Below are 21,765 nucleotides of genomic sequence, written 5' to 3'. Positions count from 1 at the left end.
ATTGTTCTCAGATTCTTGAAAGGTCTTCTAAATGAATATCCTCCAAAACCATTCGTTATGCCTCAATGGGATTTGTCCTTGGTCCTGACTTTCCTTATGGGGTCCCCTTTTGAACCTATGCATTCTTGCCCCTTAAGGTATTTAGTTATTAAGACAGTCTTCTTGGTGGCTATAACATCTGCAAAGAGAGTGAGTGAGTTGCAGGCCTTATCGGTAAAACCCCCTTATACAAACTTTTATGGGGATAAGGTGGTGTTGAGGACCAAGGCTGCTTTCCTCCCGAAGGTTGTTTCACCCTTCCATTTGGCCCAGACAATTTACTTTGTCCACGTTCTATCCTCCGCCTCATCCTTCAAAGGAGGAAGAGAGACTACATCGCTTGGACCCAAAGAGGGCGTTAAGCTTCTACATTGATAGAACGAAGGACTTCTGGCTGGAGGATCAGCTGTTCATCGGATACGTGGGCAAGAGGAGAGGAAAGGCAGTCCACAAGAGAACACTCTCCAGGTGGGTTGTTCTTTGCATTAAAATCTGTTACTCTTTAGCAAAGAAGGATCCTCCTGATGGCATTAGAGCTCATTCCACCAGAGCTAAGTCGGCCACTTCGGCCTTGGCCAGAGGTGTTCCTCTGGTTGACATCTGCAAGGCCGCAACTTGGTCGTCCGTTCACACTTTTGCGAAGCATTACTGTTTGGACTCTGAGGTCAGAAGGGACGGCCATTTTGCACGGTCAGTGCTGCAGGATTTCTTGGTTTGACCATTTAGGCACCCACCACCGGGCGTGGTACTGCTTTGGGACTCTATTCATTAGGTGAGGAATCCATAGGTAGTTGTATCCATCAGAAGAACGAGTTACTTACCTTCGGTAACGACTTTTCTGGTGGATACATTAGCTACCTGTGGATTCCTCACGGTACCACCCGCCTCCCCGTTGCCTTTTTGGTCTTACCAAGTAATCCTTGAGTGCGCTCCTATTGGTCTTCAAGACTGCAATAGATTTTGTATATATGGATATTTGTATATATATATATATATATATATATATATATATATATATATATATATATATATATATATATATTTATATATATATATATATATATCTTTGTGTATATACATAATTAGTATATATTTGTTTGTTTAAAAAAAAAAAGAGAGTTATATTAAATCTATAGCCATTTTATTGCAATGTTGTGTGATTTACAATGTTATGGGATGTTGCCTTGCTCTTTCATTGCATTGGGTTATTGTTCTCATGCACGTAAAAAATGTTGGTACTGACGTCGGCACGTCGGCGAGGACCTCTTATTGCCTGTATGACGTCAGACGGCGTCGCGTGGGCTAATGTGACGTCCTCGTCGACGTGCAGAAGCTAGGAAGAAGATTTCCGTCGAATGCTGGCGCCATGGGAGTATTCATTAGGTGAGGAATCCACAGGTAGCTAATGTATCCACCAGAAAAGTCGTTACCGAAGGTAAGTAACTCGTTCGTTGGGCTGCCACGCCAGAATGAATGCCCTCCAGGTATGCATTTATTTGCTGCAAATGCCTCTCCACACCCTGGATGGCATTCAAAATGGTTGATTGCCCAACAGTGAGGGATCTCAGGAGGTCAATAGCCTCCTCACTGAGGGCAGCAGGACTGACTGGGGGAGGGCCTGAGGTTTACTCACCTGTTTGTCTGGAGGACCGTAGAGTAGCGTGTACTGGGGGAGGACCCTATCCACCAGTTTCTCCAACTCCTCCGCAGTGAAGGCAGGGGCCCTTTCCCCAGACACTGTAGCCATCATCGCTTCCAGACGCAGGTCACAGCAGCACTTGCAGTGTAGGTCCTCTCCTGTTGAAGGTCAGGTATCAAGTGAGTAAACAGATAGAAAATGGCAGTCACATCCGCGGCGGTGCATACCGTCACCGCCGGCGTACATCGTCATTGGCTCCTGGAACCCATAGGGCCCAATGATACCCAATGCTGAATTGTGCAGCGGTCTTCGACTGCCTACCCCGACGCCTCAAAACGGTAGGGCAACTAACTGCATCACAGCTCTTTTGGCCAGGAATACGGACAGACAGTGCCACACACGATTAAATCACGATTGTGCTAAACAGCCTTGTGAAACCTATGTGGTGTATGACCCTCTGCTCTCCCTTCTCTTCCATAGGGCATGTCCGCTGGGGCAGGTGATGAGATGGCGTCATCCTCCGGTATACAGACCCCTGGTGGACCTGTCGACAATGGAAGACAGACACATCATTATCACCTACAGACTTGATCGTGCCACAATCTAGGAACTGTGTGCCCCGTTGGAGCCAGACCTGATGTCAGCTATCCGCCATCCCACAAGAATCCCCCCTCTAGTGGAGGTCCTGTCAGTACTCCATTTCCTGGCCAGTGGGTCCTTTCAAACAACAGTGGTCATGGCATCAAGGATGTCACAGCCAATGTTCTCTAACGTGCTGTCCAGAGTGTTGTCTGCCCTGCTGAAACACATGCGCAGCTACATTGTTTCCCCTCAGGTGGAGGATTTGCCCACAGTGAAAGGTGACTTCTATGCTGTGGGACATATCCCCAACATCATTGGTGCCATTGATGGGACACATGTGGCATTTGTCCCCACCCCCGCAGGAATGAACAGGTGTACAGAAACCGCAAAAGCTACCATTCTATGAATGTGCAGATGGTGTGTTTTGCAGACCAGTACATCTCCCATGTGAATGCCAAGTATCCTGGCTCAGTGCATGACGCTTACATTTTGAGGAATAGCAGCATCCCTTATGTGATGGGGCAACTCCAGAGGCACTGTGTGTGGCTAATAGGTGAGCCCAAGGTCCCAACACAGTTGACATAGGTATCTGGGTATGGGAGAGTCCCTAAGAGTTGGAGGATGTCTAACAGTTGTCCCTCGATATTTGCAGGTGACTCTGGTTACCCCAACCTGTCATGGCTACTGACCCCAGTGGGGAATCCCAGGACAAGGGCAGAGGAACGCTACAATGAGGCACATGGGCGAACTAGGAGGATAATAGAGCGCACATTCGGCCTCCTGAAGGCCAGATTCCGGTGCCTCCATCTGACAGGTGGCTCCCTATACTACTCACCGAAGAAGGTGTGCCAGATAATCGTGGCATGCTGTATGTTGCACAACCTGGCTTTGCGATGCTATGTGCCTTTTCTGCAGGAGGATGGGCCTTTTGTTGGTCTTGTGGCAGCTGTGGAGCCTGTGGACAGTGAAGAAGAGGCAGAAGAAGAAGATATAGACAACCGAAACAACATCATCATGCAATATTTCCAGTGAGGCACAGGTAAGAGGATGGCACTGCTTCTCACATATCATACTACTGTAGGACATTGCATAAATCTGCCTTTTTACCTCTGTGTATGGACCCTGACATGTCACTTTGCCTTTCCATTTCACAGATCTGGGTCCCACTTTGTGCCTTCTGCTATGTTTTCTGCTGCCCAACAACTGTGTAACATTGGTATGTGAACATGAACATTGACATTGCTATATTTCTGAGAGGTTGCAATTACAAATTTGTGAAAGTACGGACTGACTTCAGATTGATTTGTGATTCAAGGGTGTTTATTTCTGTGCAAATAAGTGGAGGGGGCTGTACAATGGGCTGGGGTGGTGGTGGAGGAATGTCCATGGTAGAGTCCAGTCTCTTGGTCTCACAGGTGCATTGTCCAAGGGGGCATAGGAAGTGGATTAATGGCAGTTCAAAGTTGTCAGGGTGACAAAGTGGGACAAAAGGGTGACAATCAGGAGAGTGTTATTTCCTGGCGGGGGTCTTGGCAATGTTCTCTGTCTTGTTCCTGGATCTCAGGGACCGTTTGCAGTGTGGTTCTCCTTCTGCAGGGGTGGGGTGCTGGTGGCATCTTGGTCCTGATGGGACCTCCTGTCCACTAGCGCCGGCAGAAGTGGAGGGCTGTTCATTGTTCGGGCTAGCGTCAGGGGCCCGTTTGTGTGCCACTCTGTCCTTCATGGAGTTGGCCAGGTCTGCCAGCACCCCTGCAACGGTGACCAGGGTGGTGTTGATGGACTTCAAGTCCTCCCAGATCCCCAGGGAGTGTTCCTCCTGCAGCCGCTGGGTCTCCTGAAACATGGCCAGTACCGTGCCCATGGTCTCCTAGGAATGATGGTATGCTCCCATGATGTTGGAGAGTGCCTCGTGGAGAGTGGGTTCCCTGTGCCTGTCCTCACCCTGTCACACAGCAGTCCTCCCACTTTCCCTGTTATCCTGTGCCTCTGTCCCCTGAACCGTGTGCCCACTGCCACTGACCCCAGGTCCCTGATTGTTTTGGGTTGGTGGGTTTGCCTGGGGTCCCTGTAGTGGTGGACACCCTGCTGATTGACGTGTCCTGGGGACAGAGGGATGGGCCCGCTGGGTGGGTGCTGTGCTGGTGTTTCCTGAGGGGGGAGCCTCTGCGGTGGTTTGTGACAGTGGCAGGGGAACCGACTGTCCAGAGGTCCCTGATGGGCCGGGCTGGTCATCTTGATCCAGATGTGCAGAGCTGCTGTTGTCACTGTGGGCCTCTTCTGTGGGGGGACTGGATATGTCTGGCACCTCCTGCCCGGTGACGTTGGGTATGGGTCCTGTTGGGGTGTAATATTGCATAGTTATTGTATCTGTGTGTGCCATCTTGTGCAATGGGTGAGTTACCCTCTACTCTTGTGCTTGCATTATTGTGTTTGCCCTTGTGTGATTAGTGATTTTGGGGTCTGTGTGGGTATCTGTACTGGACATGCTTTGGTGATGGGTGTCCATGCAGAGGTGTTGTATGCAGGGCTTGTTATTGGGATGGGTGGGTTGTGATGGTGGTGCATATGTGAGGTGTTGGAGTGATGGGGGTGAGGGTGAGGGTGGGGGTATGTGATGGCATGCAGGTGGGTGGGGGGATATGGTATTAAAGATATGGCTTACCAGAGTCCAGTCCTCCTGCTACTCCTGCGAGGGCCTCAGGATGCAGTATTGCCAAGACTTGCTCCTCCCATGTTGTTAGTTGTGGGGGAGGAGGTGGGGGTCCACCGCCAGCACTCTGTACTGCTTCCTGGTGTCTGGATACCACTGAACGCACCTTCCCCCGTAGGTCGTTCCACCTCTTCCTGATGTCATCCTGTGTTCTGGGGTGCTGTCCCACTGCGTTGACCCTGTCGACGATTCTCCGCATAGCTCCATCTTCCTAGCAATGGAGGTGTGCAGCACCCGTGATCCGAAAAGCTATGGCTGTACCCGGATGATTTCCTCCACCATGACCCTGGACTCCTCCTCAGAAAACCTGGGGTGTCTTTGAGGTGCCATGATGTGGTGTGGGTAATGTGTGAGGTGATGTTTGTTGTGCTGTGTGATGTGTTGTGTTGGGGTGTGTTGTTTGAGGTGCATGGATGTTGTATGAGTGATGGTATTGTGTGCTTGTGGATGCTGGTGTTGTGTTTGCTATTCTCCCTCTCTGCTTCACAAAACTTTTGTTGTAAGGGGTTGTGGGTAATGTGGGTGTGTGTTTTATAGTGGTGTGAGTGTATGGGTGTGGTGTGTGTATGTGTATCAGGTGTGTGTATTTAGAATTGTCCAATGTGGTTATGTTTTGTAAGTGTGTGTGTATTTTGAGCGCAGCGGTGTGTACGGCCAATGGATTACTGCGGTTGAAAGACCGCAGCGTTGATTCGTGTGTTGTGATACTGTGGGCGTATTCCTGTTGGTGTGACGGTGTGGGTTTTGGTATCGGCAGTTTATCACTGACCTTTGGCGTGGCGGACTTGTGTGGGTGTCTGTATTGTGGCGGATTACGAGCTGTGGGTCGTAATACCTGTAGCGGATTTCTGCCGCTGCCACTGTATTTTGGTGGCCTTCAGCACAGCGGTAAGCGGGATTTACGGCGAGGGATGTAATGAGGGCCCAAGTCTTCTTGGGATCCCAGTTCTTAGCCTGGTACCCACCCTTGCTCTGTGTCTTTTCTAGGACCCACCCTCTTGTACAGGTTTTTGGGGACCTTTAGAAGACTCTTTGTTTTTACCTTTAGATTGGTCACCATCTTTCCCTTGGGTGAGCTTAGCAACACCTTTCTTTTGGTCACCCCCCACCATGAGTTGTCTTCGATTCCCTAGTCTTGACCCAGTGGTCTGCCTTCTTTCCTAATTCTTGGGGAGAAATTGGACCTAGGTCTATCAGGTACTAATGCAATTTGTTAAGAAACACAGTTACTTAACAAATGCTCTTTCATAATAAGATTATAAAGCCCATCATAGTCTTGCACATGTTTAACCAGCCACCCAGTGTTTTAACTGAGAAGTCAATAAAATCTACCCAGGATTGATTAGACATTTTCCTAGTCTCCCTAAACATGATCCTGTATTTTTCAGTGGTGAGTCCAAAGCCCTCAATCAGGGTATCCTTCATGTGGTTATAGGACTCAGCATCTGCCTCTTTCATTGTCAGGAGCCCATCGCTACATTTTCCTGAGAACAGCTCCCAGAGTAGAGAGCCCCAATACTTTTGGCTGAGTTTCCTCATTTTAAAACCCTCTCAAAGTCTGTAAACTACTTGGTGATATCATCACCTTCCACATACTTGGGGGCAATACCTTTGGGCATCTTAGGTTCAAACGCTTCTTCTTTCTCCCTATTTAAAGTTTTGCTGCCACCAGAGATGTGTGCCATGCTGTGTTTTCACTTTTAGTTGCACCAACACATATAGCCTGCACTGGCAGCCTGCATGTGCTACATGTGCTAAGCGAGGTATCCTGTCCAGTGGCACAACACATGTTGCAGCCCTTGGGGACCCTCTGTGGTACCCATGCCCTAGGTACCAGTGTTACCATATACTGGGGTCTTATAGGTGAGCCAAAGGTATTGCCAATTTGGGACCAATTGGACAGTTTTAGGAAAAGAGATCTGGCACTGCCTGGTTAGGAGGAACCCAGTGCACTTTCAGTAAAAATTACATCAAATACCAGACACAAACTGAGTTTGACCATGTCAAAAAGGGTCACTTTCCTACAGTATGTTGGTGCGTGGATTGGTTGGGCTGTGCATAAGTGGACCATCTCCAGATGGATCGTACTGTACTCTGCATTAAGATCTGCTATGCACTGGCCAAAATGCTACCACCTGAAGGCTTGCAAACACATTCCACCCGAGCTAAAACTGTGACCAGTGCGTTAGCATGTGGAGTTCCAGTCCTGTATATTTGCCAGACAGCAACGTGGACATCTTTGCACACATTCACAAAGCACTACTGCCTGAACTGTCAGGTCGGTAGGGATAGGCACTTTGCCTATTCAGTCCTGCAGGACTTCCATGTTTGAAATTGGTCTGCAAACCCACCTGCAGGGATGGTATTCTTTGGTTGTCTATTCTAAGGTAGGGAATCTGCAGCTAGAAGTCTCTACCAAATGAACAAGTTACTTACCTTTGGTAACGCCTTATCTGGTAGAGACTATGGGCCTGATTCTAACTTTGGAGGACGGTGTTAAACCGTCCCAAAAGTGGCGGATATACCACCTACCGTATTACGAGTCCATTATATCCTATGGAACTCGTAATACGGTAGGTGGTATATCCGCCACTTTTGGGACGGTTTAACACCGTCCTCCAAAGTTAGAATCAGGCCCTATATCTAGATGCAGATTCCCTACTAACCCATCCATCCTCCTTTCTCTGGAAACTGATTTCTAGGTCCAGGCTGTTCCCATTCAGGGTCCCAGTTTTCTACACCAATGGTCAGTGTTCTTGATGGCTCAATGCTTCTAGTGTGGAAAGTCGTAAAAAGAAACTGACATCAGCACCCCTGGGTGGTGCCTACACAGGTGCTGCGGATGTCACTTCCAGTGCGGACGACTTTCACGGAGCCAATTGATTCCACCTAGTGGCTCACAGGGGTACTGATCAGGAAAAATCTTCTGGATCTGGTCTGACACCTGAGGAAATTCTAAGGTAAGAAATCTGTAGCTAGATACAGATCCTCATTACAAGTCTAGTGGTCTTCGATGGGCCTGCGGTGTGGACTGCCATATTATGAGTGTTGCGCTTTGGCCTGTGCCAAACCGACACTTTCCTGTTCCCACCGCCAGGGCGTTCAGACCGCTGGGCCAGAGATAAGCATCTCCGATGCTCTACCTAAGACCGCCGGCGGCATTACGATTCTCCTTTCCGCCAGGATTTTCATGGCAGTAGCAACGCAACGAAAACCCTGGCAAAAAGACTGCCGGTGACAGGAATTTGCATTCCTGTTGCCGGTAGATGACTCCCCCACACCTCCCCACCCCTACATCCAAGAGCCCAGCCCCCCACAACATTTTCACCCCGGCCCGAACCCCCGGCTCATGCACAGTCTGCAGACTCATTTCACTCACCAATAGGTACCATCATGGCTTTCGTAGGCAACATCCCATGAAATTATATTTGTAATGTAGTGACATTGTTATCTGCACACGTTCACCAGACATTAGTGTTTGGACATTCATGCAAGGAAAGAACCTCAAGATGCCAACACTGCTCTAAAAACATTATTCAGTACAACTACTTATACTTTGTCTGCCTCAGCCGTAAGCTAATGGGGCGCTACTTCTTAGTCATCACTAAGCATGTGATCTACAACAATACATGCTACAGATGGAAAATGTTACTTGTAAATTACTGTTTCTAGATTTTTGTGTTGTAGTTTCAGCTGCACCAACCACCACCCTGTGGTTAATAAGCATAGGAAGTGCAAGCTTGACTTTAAGTAAGCTGTTTAATTTCACTACTACACATGCACATATACCTGCTGTGATGGGGAAAACACAATCAAAGGTGCATTTTGTGTTTCTGCTATGTGATCATGTCATTTTCAAAACTGGAGCTTAGGCCCTCATTAGGAGCCTGGCAGACGGTGGTATTTTGGAGAAAAGTACTGCCAACAGGCTGGCGGTACCTTTCCCCAAAATATGTCATTGGCTCAAGCCAAACTGCCAATGTACCACTCCGTCCACCAGGGCGGTAACAGCCTCTGGGCTGGAGACTACAGTCTCCAGTCTACGGGATTATGACCCCGCCTACCGCCATGGTTTTCACAGCTTTCCTACCACCATGAAAGCCATGTAATTCCTTCCATGTCACTGATAGGGGTCTTCCCGCCCTCCCCTCCCCAGAGCCCTCCCCAGAGCCCTCCCCCTTCCGACCCCCCCGACATACACACACTTGCACGCACCATCATGTACACGCATACACACACCCATACCCACATTCGCCCACGCACGCATGCATACATCCATCCACACACACATCCACAATCACTTCCATTTATACAAACACCCACGTATTCACACAACACACCATACACGCACACTCACATCTACACATGTACACACATACCACACGCAACGCACACCCACATTCACGCATACACATACGTACACACACACACACCCACACAAACACACACACACCACCCCTCACCCTCCTCCCCTGTCGGAGCACCCAACTTACCTGATTTCAGGGGGTCCTCCGGCAGGAGACGGGACAGGGCGCTGCTGCCAGCAGCCAGCAGCAGCGTCCGCCAACAGAACACCGCCAGGCCGTATCATGGGTCATGATACGGTCTGCGGCGGTCTACTGGCGTGGCGCTGCTGTTGGCAGCAGCGCCACCTTACCGCTGTCCGCCGCTATGGCCGTTGCCGGAATTCCGCCATCCTTATGGCAGAATTCCGGCTATGGTCATAATATGGTGGTTGGCTGGTAGCCACAGCGACGTTGATTTGGCAGCCATTGTCGTGTGGTAGGCGGTTTTTACTACCACTGTCATAATGAGGGCCTTAATCTTTAAAGTAAACAAGTTGTAATCTGAACTCAGCACTATTAAAGCATAATAAATAACTAAATGTTTCCTTTGTTTTACTATATATCTGTATAGTCCACTCTTGCACTCCAGAATTTGAATAAACTCATTGAATCCTTGATGACCAAATAAATATGTACTCTAAAAATATACATGGTGGGTAATATGTTTCTATATTGCTATCTAGGGCCTCAGCTGACATTTACAATCACTTTACCTCTGTCCTCTTAATTTCGGATGTCACCAGAACCCCTGAATAGTAATATTGGACCCTATTACACGGTTGTCCTATTCTGTTTATCTTGTAATAGTGGACCACATTACATGGTTACTCTTTTCTATGTATCCTATACATTTAAGTATATTTAGAAAATATGGAAAATTAAAACTTTGTGAGGGTTTGCTGACTCAGCTGTTTCAGAAAGAAAAGGAACTGTAGGCATAAAGCTTCATGTGGAAGAAAAGCTGCATGGTTGCTTTAATCCAGCAAAGATGAGAATGCAGTACAGGGGTATTCTGTCACTCAGTTCATTTTTGACTCTGTTTGAGTAAGATCTTTTATGCACCAAGAAAGATGTGGGGCCACAAGACAGACAGGGGCCACTGGTGCCCACCGGTTGCGGTTGAGGCCATTTTCCACTGGTATACTGGGGTCTGTCTTACAATGACTATACAACCTTGGCCATATACAGCTCTTTCTGCACTTAACTCTCAGGTTAACAATGGTGAGCAGTCACAAGCATTTCAGGAGGATAGTTGGATGTTTTTTGGGAAGGGGGAGGTCAAGAACTCAGACCTAAACAGCTTGTCAACACACATAATAAGGTATTGTCCAGCCCAATATTAGCCTGTTCTTTATTCACTTAGTGTTACTACATGTTCCTGAGGTGGTTCGATTACAGGGTTCTGTGCCCCTATATCTTATAGGACCTAACATAATGCAGATATCCCTTGGATGCCTGCGTCAACACTCCAACTCTCTCATGTGACTAAGGTACAGATATGGGTACAGGCATAGACTAGACACAGGTGCAGATCACAAGTGATTACCTCAAAGACTGATCCATAGGCCATTTTGGTTGTCTTTTAGCCCATAAAGTCCAATTCAGCAAAGGTTTGTTTTAGCAGCAACAGTTTCCCTCTCCTTGTCTTCAGACACAGGCTCTCAGTTTGAGCAGACATCGACTAATGCAGCAGGTTCTCTTAGGTGGACACCTTGTGTGGTAGCAGCAGTACACGGCCCTCTGTGCTCATAGTGTGAACGCCAGGCTGCATGAGACAATTGGATGAATACATCTTTACGCAGGCCATGGTGGGAGCGGCAACTGAATACTGCAGGACCATGCAGACTTTGGGTTAGGATTGGCCTCACTCTCTCTAGGCAGTCAGCTACTTTTGGGTACCCCACACCCTGGGAACATGCTAGGCTTCTACTCCTAGAAAATCTATCCTCCTGCCAGACACTCTCCTTCCCACTTGGAGCAGGCAGTTGGGCTTCTAGGTCATTTACCAGACCCAGTTTTTCTCCAGCAAGCTGTAGACTTCAGGCGATGACCTCAGAGCCCTGTGAGACTGGTTGTCATGCTGACACCAGCCCTGGTCACAAAACAGTCATATTAGTTCTCCCTTGGTCATGAAGAGCTTGCAACTGGAACAAAGTAGGGTGGTATGTATCCCAATCTTATACACATTTTCCAAATAGGATAGTGGATCCACTGTCTCAGGCTCCGGAACCAGTTTGAGTTGATTCTCTTTTAAATATCATTGTGCAGAGTGATTCGTCTCACAGCAGATAGAATTGGGTTTAGCTCTGAAAGGAGTATCCAAAACATTAGGTTATCTGCACCTGGCTACCATTACTCTCCTGAAGCAGTAATCAGAGGAAGGCAAAAAGCAGGTCCTCTCCAGAAACTTTTTCACCTAAAACAGAAACTGCTGTCCCACTCTGCCCATCTACCATACGACAATGTTCAGGAAGAACTAATCAACAGCCTTTTGCCAACACAAAGCCAAATGTACTGACCTCAGGTCAAAAAATACTGGTTGCAATTTGCGACCTGAGTGCTAATTTGAGAACCAACCTATGTATTAATAGGTTGGTCACAAATTAGAGATTCCTAGTGGGTAGCAAATCGACCTACTTAATTAATAATAATGAGATAGATCACAATTTGCAACACACTAGAAATCACAGCTATCACAGGGATGGTGGCCTGCTAGAATCAGCAGACCAACATGTCTGTGATTGCTTTTAAATAAACCAGTATTTATTTTGTTTTTAAACACAACCTGGTTTCCTGAAAGGAAAAAAAGTTATGTTAGAAAAAAAATAAAAATTGAGCTTACATTTTTTAAAAGTTGCCTACCCTTAGAAAATTTGTCAACATCCTCAAAGGAGAAAGGGTTCCTCACCACTACATTTCTGTAGTCAGTAAAGTATTAATGTTTTGCAACTGGATTTTGGTCGCAAAACACTTAATAGCATTCAGATTCAGTATTTATACTGGACTAAACACGTCCCTTCCAAATACCGAACCTGAATTGGGTCGCAAACCTAAATTGTGATTCAGTAACAAGTTGCTGAATCGCGATTTGGTGTTTGTACATAACAAAAAGCATTTTTACCATTGTAGATTGCCAGATTCTGCAAGTCAGGCTTTTGTGACCACAAAAATGCTTTGTATTTCTAGCCTGCAATTCTCAAGGAATTTCTAAAGGTAGCCCCTTCTCCATTCGTCTCACTTCATCGTCTGGGTAAACACACACATGTCTGTTCAGACTATAAATTCACAAAACTCTGTTTGTTGCCACCACCACTGTATGTGATGTACCCAGGGCAAGGACCGTAATCCATTGATTAATATCAGAGCACACTTGGTGAGGCCCTCCAGATCACAGGACAGATCCTGGACCTTACATGGTGAGAGGCAAGTCTAGGCCTCTGCACCCATGTTAAATTAGCATGACTTCTGGTCCCTATTTAAAAAAAAAAGTCAGGATGTAACTTTGCATGCATGACACATTCCCGTCTTAACAGATCCACACAGGGTCTGGTGGAATTTCATAAATATTCCCTAATATGAAGTTTTTTTTTCATTTTAGGATTTTTTCATTAATGAAAGGGTTTTACTGATGGAATACAAAGTTAGTAACAGAGAATCATACACTGCCATTGCTAGACAGATGATGCCCAGACTCTACAAGTGTACTGGTTGACTCTGCAATTCTGGAAATAACCAGAACAGCAGAGGGGCCACATGGAGTAGATACATGGAGCAATCAAAGAAAACATATGGAGCACATCATAGTAGGCTCATGGTTTGTGTCCGCCCAGAGGAAAGGTACCAAGTGAATCAGCACACACAGAATAGAGCCAGGGTGACTCAGATTAAAGTGCCATGATAGATTTTAGATCCAACACCATTGTCACATGTGCTATCAATTGCATTTTGTTTCATTACTTGTTCTTGTACTGATATTTTATAAAGCTCAAGTGGTGTGATACTTCTCTCGCTGTTTCAGGTGCCTTGACACAAGCCATCCGCAACTTTGCCAAGAGTTTGGAGAGCTGGCTAAGCAGTGCCATGATGAATATTCCAGAAGAGATGGTGCGTGTGAAGGTAGGGCACTCCCCTTCTGTCATATGATATCGTCAGCCCCTAGACTCCAGCAGTGCTTGACCTGTGCTTTTTCCACAGGTGGCAGCAGCCAGTGCCTTTGCCCAGACACTGCGGAGGTACACGTCCCTTAATCACCTGGCCCAGGCAGCCCGTGCAGTCCTGCAGAACACAGCACAAATCAACCAGATGCTGAGTGACCTCAACCGTGTGGACTTCACTAACGTGCAGGTAAAACATGCTCTGGTGCAGCCTCTCTACTCATATTGACTGTGGTGGTTGGGTGTGAGGTTGCACTGTTATCTTTTTTCTCAAAGCCCACCCCTCCAGGGTGGTATGAAGAGCTCTGCTGTGGTACTTTATTCATGGTGAACTCTGTGGTAGCTATAATCTTTCACTATGTGGGACTTTCTTCTTTATGTTTAAGCCTCATACGCTGGGTACATCATGCTCAGGTTTGGTGCCTGCTCCATTCGCAGAGTGTGGCTGATGGTTAAGTCTGATCTGGTGTTAGCCTCTTCCCCCACATTGACTGCGTATACAAAGTATCCTGTGTGGATCTTTCTTCCCAAGTTGCCCTCAGTAGCTAAATAGAGCATTGGATCTTTCCTATATTCACATGCTTGAATAATTTGCTGTTCTCAGGCTGTGAATCCCTGTTAATCTAAAATAGCATTAAACATTGTTAAAATGGCGGTAGGCCACAACAATTGTGTTTGTTCAGTAGCACATCCACCTCATTTGAAGCAACCTGAACATCAGTCAAAGAGGTGAAATCATATTCCCCGTAAATGCCATTATAGCTCAAGTTTCTATTGCATGCCCGTGTGAGGGAGTCTCTGTGAAGAACCTTACTCTAAGCTTTCATTGACCGTAACTTGATATTTTCTGGTGTACCCTGGAGCTTTGCCACTCCTATTTGTCAACATTTAGTGAACTGTAAGTTGATTTTGAGGGACATTTTAGAGGTTTCCCATTTTTCTGGACCATGAAGACCTATACTCTGTCACCAACTGTCATCATGACTGACAGAGAGAAAACATCTCTATTCAGATCCTGCTTTACCTGTGGTCAGAAGAAAATCTACACTGATGACCCACATGGCCAATGTATTTACTGCCTTTATCCAGCACACAAACCTTCAAGCAGTGACATTTGCAGCACTTTCCCTTCAAAGACTCTGAAGTATATAGAGTGGAGGTTGGCCTTATATGTCCTAAAAAAGAAAGAATGCCCTTATTCTAAGGGGGATGCCCCTTTACCTGGAGATGACTCTGTGAAAAGTGCTATATCAAGCTGTTCCACAAAGATGGTGCAAAAATGGAAACGTGGATTTCTCAGAGATGGGCTCACATCCTACAGCACCTGCTGCCATCACTTCACAGAAAAAAACTGTTGTTTCTTCGGAAAAATGCTTCAGGCAATGTGAACACCAGCCTGCAAGAAACATAAGTGTAAAAATCCATTTCTTTGGATTGGATGTCTTCGGTGACCTTCAGCCTCCGCCGGTGACTTCAATCTCATTGTAGTTGATGGCAAAGAAGAAATTGTTAACATCGCTACTTTCATTTTCAACAACAACACCGTGACGACCAGACCTTCTTCAACAATGATGGTTGTCAATGACCACATTGAGGATGTCATAAATGAGCACCAGCCTCCACTGGTGACTTCAATGCCATCAACCACAAAGAAATCACAGTTGACGACTATACTCTTGACGCTGACATCACTGTCAACAGTGGTAACACTTTTGATGTCAAGATCACTGTTGATGACCAGACCCACTTCACAACAGCACCATCGACACCGATACCATCGTTTACGAGGACACCGATGATGTCATTGCCCCTGATGTTGACACAGAGCATGTCACTACTCCAAACACTGGCAACAACCCCATCGACCATGACCTCATTGATGTTGACAGCATTTTTCTCCATGCCTGTCACTTTTTCACCAAGTGATAGAAAGCCTTCCCAACCAGATAGTGGATTTTGAATTGGAAGGTGGTTTCAGGGATCAGGATGCCTCTGAAACCGCTAACAGACATAAGCAGTGACCACTTATGGCAGGGCGGTTTTAGGATCATGAAGAACCCCGCTACAGTACTGGCAGTCCTGCCCTGTATTGAAAAAAAATACAGGGCCCCTGATGATGGATTCCATAGTTTCTCAAGCTGCACATAGAAGATCTAAAAGTTGGGCTGCCCCCATCTCAGTACCATCAGATAGAGACGGACGATGCCTTGACACAATAGGCAAAAAATGTTCCCTCATGTCAGCCATTACAGTGAGAGCTGCTAATGCCTTGGCTATCCTGGCCCAATATGACAGGCAGATGTGGTCCGACATCAAATCTATGATAGATCTCATTCCAGAGGACTAGAGACAGGTCGCAAAAAAGATCTTACAAGAAGGAGAATGTGCCTCTTCAGAAATTATTGACACAGCCACGGATATCGCCTCAACAGGGTTCAGGCAGCTGACAGGCACAGCTGTTCTGAGGCCACAGGGTTGGCTCAAAGCCTCGTCATTTCGACCGGAGGTGCAAACAAAGAATCTGGATATAGCTTATGACAGGGATATACTTTTTGGGAAGCACATAGATGAGGCATTTCTTGCCATTAAAACAATCACTGACACCGCCAAATCTGTAGGTGCCTTGCAGTGTAGAAGATTGCCTTTCAAAGGTGCAAGGGGGCGAGGTATTTCCACCTATTGAGGTTCCTATTACTGCTTCTAACAGTTTCAGCCTTACCAACCTCAATATAGAGCACCGCAAACATATTGTCAACCAACTATGGCTGGTTTCTCTAAACAAGGAGCTCGCCGGAGATCCTCACATCAATCCAGAGACACAGGATGCAAACAATTACCCAGTCCACGTACCAGCTGCTCAACCTCTCCATCACCAGGTAGTGGCAAATATATCCAAATATCTCCGTAACTGGAAAACTATCACCTCAGATCAATGGGTATTAGACATAGCTGCTTATGGCCATACCTTGGAATTCACACTAAAACCACCAAACAACCCCCCAAAAGGGGCGCATTCCCCTCATCTTCACTTATTTAAAAAAGGAAGCAAATTAATGCTTCACAAAGGAGCAATAGAGAAAGTTCCAATGGGTCAGAGAGGAACAGTGTTCTATTCCCGTTTTTTCCTCATCTGAAAAAAAACTGAGGAATAGAGACCTATTCTAGACCTATGGCATCAAAACAAATTCCTCCGCAAGCAAGCTTTCAGAATGATCACTCTTTCAGACATATTAAATCTCCTAAACAACAGAGATTACATGACATCTCTAGACTTGGAAGATGCATACTGTCATATCCCCATTCATCCCAAACATTGCAAGTATCTTCAATTCACAGTGGCTGGTACTCATTATCAGTTTCAAGTCCTTCCCTTCGGACTCAAGTCAGCCCCATGCATTTTCACCAAGTGTTTAGCCCCACTAGCAGCCGTTCTCCGACAATAAGGTCATTAGGTTTTTCCATATCTAGACGACTGGCTACTAAAAGGGTCAACTCCACCAAAAAAACTCAAAGCGACAAAGGACTGCCTTACGCTCTTTCAAAAGTTAGGTCTCACTGTCAACGAAAGAAAATCTTTCAAAATACCCACACAGAGAATGACATTTCTTGGCGCTGTTCTGGACACACATCACAACAAGGCTTTCCCTACACAGGAACGACAAAAGCGACTGACGTCTTTAGCCACAACAATATCAAGAAGAAAGTCCGTTTCAGTGAGGTTATACAAATCGCTCTTAGGTATGACATCTTCCACAATCAACCTAGTTCTAAATGCACGTCTCAAAATTAGACAGTTGAAAGAGGAATTACAAGTTCAGTGGAACCAAGCACAAGGATTGTTCGAAGATCGCATTTTCGTTACGCCAAAGATGATAAAGGCATTGGACTGGTGGGCTCACCAGTCTCATCTTTCTCAAGGCCTCACTTATATGCCATTAGTCCCAAAGTTTACAATTGCAACGGATGCATCAATTGAAGGATGGGGAGGTCATCCCCAAGATCTGCAAATCCTGGGGAAATGGTCATTATGAACTCCACAGCTCCAGGTTGGCTTCACTGAGGACTGGAAAGTGTGATATCAAACTTCTCAGCACAATAAACCCACACTGATGCCAGTGTTGGATTTATTGTAAAAAGCACACAGAGGGCATCTTAGAGATGCCCCCTGTATTTTACCCAACCCTCTAGTGTACGGCTTACTGGTCTGTGCCATCCTGCCACTAGCAGACAAGTATCTGATCCCATGAGGTGAGAGCCTTTGTGCTTTCTGGGGACAGGGGAGTCTGAGGTGACCTCTTCAGCAGTCGGGAGAGCCAACAGAAGCAGCCCCCACAGGCAACCCACTGGCAGCAGGCACAGCAAGTCACAGGGAGGCCCCCTCAGCACACCTGAAGAGGAGTTCCACGTCGCTGGAGCAGCAGAGAGGTGACTGTGCTTTGCAGGAAGAAGTGGTGGAAGCCAGGGCTACACAGAGCCTGACGATCCCTTGGAGAAGGAGCAACCAAGCCTTGGTCGCAGAAAGAATTGGAGTGCACAGAAGTACTGTCCTGCAAGGAGAGGCAAGGGATAACCATCTCCAAGGTTTGACAGCTGGCAGAGAGGACCAAGTGGACCACTTCAGATCACCACCTGTGATGCAGGATCCATGCAGTTCTAGAGGAGCGCAGATTCATGCAGCCAGTCGATGTTGCAGTTGGTGCGTGCAGATGCAAGGGAGAGACTCCTTCACTCCAAGGCAGATTCCTTCTTTCTTCTTGGTGCAGGCTGAAGTCTCGCAGACCTCAGAGGATGCACAGCCGGGGAAATGTTGCAGTTGCTGGAAGGAGCCAGAGAAACAATGTTGCAAAGCGAAGTCATCGCTGGAGTTGCAGATTGTCGGTTCCTGAAGAGTCCATTTGTGGTTCCAGTGGCTAGAAGATGAAGTAAACGATTCAGAGGAGTCCTGGTGGAATCTTGCACGTCAATCTGGGGATCCACCCTCAAGGGAGTCCCTAAATAGCCCTGAAAGGGGGTTTGGTAACTTAGCAATGTGACCACCTATTGGGGGGGGGGGGTCTGTGATGTCACCTGCCTGACTTGGCCACTCGGATTCTCCCAGGGGCCTATGCTCATTTTAGTTTCAAGATGGCAAAATCAATTGGCCACCTGTAGGAGCTCTGGGCCCCGCCCCTGGGGTGGTGATGGACAAGGGAGTGGTCACTCCCCTTTTCTTTGTCCAGTTTTGTGCCAGAGCAGGACTGGACTGGTGAAAAACGGTTTATGCAGGGAGGGTACTGTATGAAGCTGGTATGGTGTGTGGTGGATATCTGTGCTGTTATCACCCTATACCAGGTCCAGGTATCACCCTATACCAGGTCCAGGTATCACCTATTAGTGAAGTGTAGGGAGTGTTTAGGAAGAAAGGGCTCTCTAGAGGTAGCTGTGGATGAGCAGCCGAGACTTATCTAGGAGACGTGCAAAGCTTATGCAATACCACTATAGCCACACACCACTATCACACATGAAAGAACCACACAGTGTTACTAAAATAAAAGTCCTTTATAATGGTAACACAAATTCTGGAATACTATTAGGCAGCCTCCCCCCCAATTGGAGGTAAGTAAACATACTAATTATATACGCAATAGCAATCAGCAAGGAGCATAAAAACAACAACCATTGTCAAAAGTTAAAAATAGTGTAGGCCCTAGGGGAACGGCCGCACCATGTACTAAATAAGTGGAATGCAAGATATACAGTCTCCCACCCAAGGATGTGGAATCCTTAGAGGGGAGCTGGAGGAACTAGGAACCCCAAGAGGTGAGTACCAGAGTGACCCCCAGCGACTAAGAGAGCAGTTGTAAGTACCTGGTTTCCCCCAAAACGAGCAGAACGACTTAGAAATAGGATTGTGCAAGACCCAGACCAGACTGGAAGAACCAAAAGTTGAATTCTGGCAGAAGAGGCCTTGCAAAGGAAGGGGACCAAGTCCAGTTCGTGAAGGAGTGCCCGGTCGTAGCAGGAGCCACTACCCACCCTTTTGTGGATGCAGGACCAGGTCGACAGGGGAAGAAGACCATCCATGCAGCGCAGGAGATGAAGAGGAGTCCATGAAGTGATACAGATGGTGTCCCATGTCGGCTGTCAGGTTCCAGTGGGTCAGTGGTGTGCTGAACAACCACCGAAAAGCCTTGGCAAATGCAAAAGGAGAAAAGTGCAAGTGGCAAGGCTGAAGAGCACCAGCAAGGCTGAGGGGACCCGAACCAGGAGGTGAGGCTGGGGTGACCCTCAGCATTCAGGAGAGTCACCAGAAGTAGTTGCAGCCCCCACAGGCAACCGACTGGCAACAGGCATAGCAAGTCCGAGTGAGGCCCAGTCAGCACACCTGAAGAGAAGTTCCACGTCACTGGAGCTGCAGAGAGAAGACTGTGGTTGGGAGGAAGAAGTGCTGGGGGCCAAGCTACACTGAGCCTGAAGATCTCTTGGAGCGGAGCAAACAAGCCTTGGTTGCTGTAAGAGTCACGGTGCACAGGGGCACTTTCCTGCAAGAAGAGGCAAGGGCTTACCGTCTCCCAAGTTGGGCAGCTGGCAGAGTGGACCAAGAGGACTACGCCAGACCACCACATGTGATGCAGATCCGCGCAGTTCCGGAGGAGAGCAGATCCACGCAGATGGGTCGTCATTGCAGATGGTGCCTGCAGATGCAAGGGAGTAACTCCTTCACTCCAAGGGAGATTCCTTCTTACTCCATGGTGCAGGCTGACATCTTCCCAACCTCAGAGGATGCACAGCCGGGGAAATGTTGCAGTTGCTAGACGGAGCCAGAGAAACAATATCTAAACTGAAGTCCCTCTGATTCTTCAGTTGCAGGTTGTGGACTCAAGTGCATTAGATACACGGAGAATAGTGGGTAGTGGTGGCAGAACAGGGTGCACTTCCCAAATATGTACAGTCAGTGATATATTAAAAAAAACTGTGTCGCAATGCGGTGAGATAAGCTCCACTACCCCAGAGCGTAATGTGGTGTTCAGAAGAAATACCAAGCAAGGTTTGTCCCAGATACCGCAGCACTCATAAGAGTTCGAAAAAAAACAATTTCTCCAGTTAGGTTTAGTTATAGTAGGTTCTTTTATTGGAAGACATGGACATCAAATCCATTGGATTGTCGTCATTCCATATTCATAATCATCATGGTCACAAGGTGCGTGTCGTAACATAGGCACAGCCAACACGTGTGTCGTCACAACATGTGACATTTTCAAGGCTGCAAAATATATACAACAATAATGGTAGCCAATTCTTGTTCAAGAGGTGTTTAAGGATGATAGCATAATCAATGGAAGGTATGGCTACAAATAGTTGAGCATGCTTCGAAGTCGAAGAAAAAGGGAGGTGATGATGTATCCTTGGACCAATGAGTGAAATGGAAAAATAAATAAGTGTTGAACATGAATGCACACCCGTTGCTATGTAAACATGTCAAACGTGGCCTATAACAAGCGTATCGTAGGTGCCAAACCACATCATAGTGACATGGTCAGAGATAGGGTGTGTATTTGTTGATTTAGTCCTGTCACCATCATTAGTACGTTTGTGTGTTGAACATATTAAGGATTCATGTAAGCGAGGGGATGGTGGTAGATCTCAGCGACAGAGAGATGGAGAAATCCATACTTCTAGGAGTATAAATGGTCTAAAAAATGGCAGGAAGAATCATGGTAGGCGCTGGTATGTCTGAAGAGTATGTGTGGTCACGCAATTCTAGTAGGATAACCGAGATTACGTAGAGACCATGGTAAGCCTCATATCTGAGGAAGGACAAATTGATATATGAAGAGGCGAAGCCTGAGGGTATATAGGGCAGTGTTGTGAAATTAAAAGAAATTCTAATATAATGAAGTAAAATTAAAAAGTTCAACGGAGATCAAAACATATTACTTAATGTGTAATTAATACTGTTACATTATAAAGAAAATGCGGCAAAAACCATGCATTAGGGCAGTAGCGTTTGGGGTTATTTGTAGAGCCCCAACGATCCCAAAACGAAAAAGGCCACAAATGTAGCCTGAAAAAATATAAAATAATATACGGAGAATCAGTGGAGGCAAACAAACAAACAAAGCATACTGTTTTAAGAAGGGCAGTGACTCCAGCTGCTACGTATAATGCAACTCCATGATAATAAATGTGTGCAAGCAAATTACCAAAAAGGCGCTTGAATAAAGTCATGGTAACATGAGTGCAGTAGTATATGGCAATAAGACAATGCCACAAGGACCCAATCCCATGTAAAAAAAAAAAAAGACTTAAGTAAAG

General features: G+C 46.7%; 1 protein-coding gene across 4 annotated transcripts in view; it reads left to right on the top strand.

Moving 5' to 3' along the window:
- The window catches only part of RFX1 (regulatory factor X1), a 788,791-nt gene that overhangs the window by 639,864 nt on the left and 127,162 nt on the right, over nucleotides 1–21,765 (top strand). For all 4 annotated transcript variants that reach the window (XM_069230453.1, XM_069230451.1, XM_069230454.1 and 1 more), the window contains 2 exons: nucleotides 13,335–13,432; nucleotides 13,511–13,660. In XM_069230453.1, the coding sequence (XP_069086554.1) occupies nucleotides 13,335–13,432; nucleotides 13,511–13,660 (248 nt within the window). The remainder of the gene's footprint in view (nucleotides 1–13,334; nucleotides 13,433–13,510; nucleotides 13,661–21,765) is intronic.

This window comes from Pleurodeles waltl, chromosome 4_2, assembly GCF_031143425.1.
Source record: "Pleurodeles waltl isolate 20211129_DDA chromosome 4_2, aPleWal1.hap1.20221129, whole genome shotgun sequence".
NCBI lineage: Eukaryota > Metazoa > Chordata > Amphibia > Caudata > Salamandridae > Pleurodeles > Pleurodeles waltl.
This window is presented reverse-complemented; position numbering and strand designations above follow the sequence as displayed.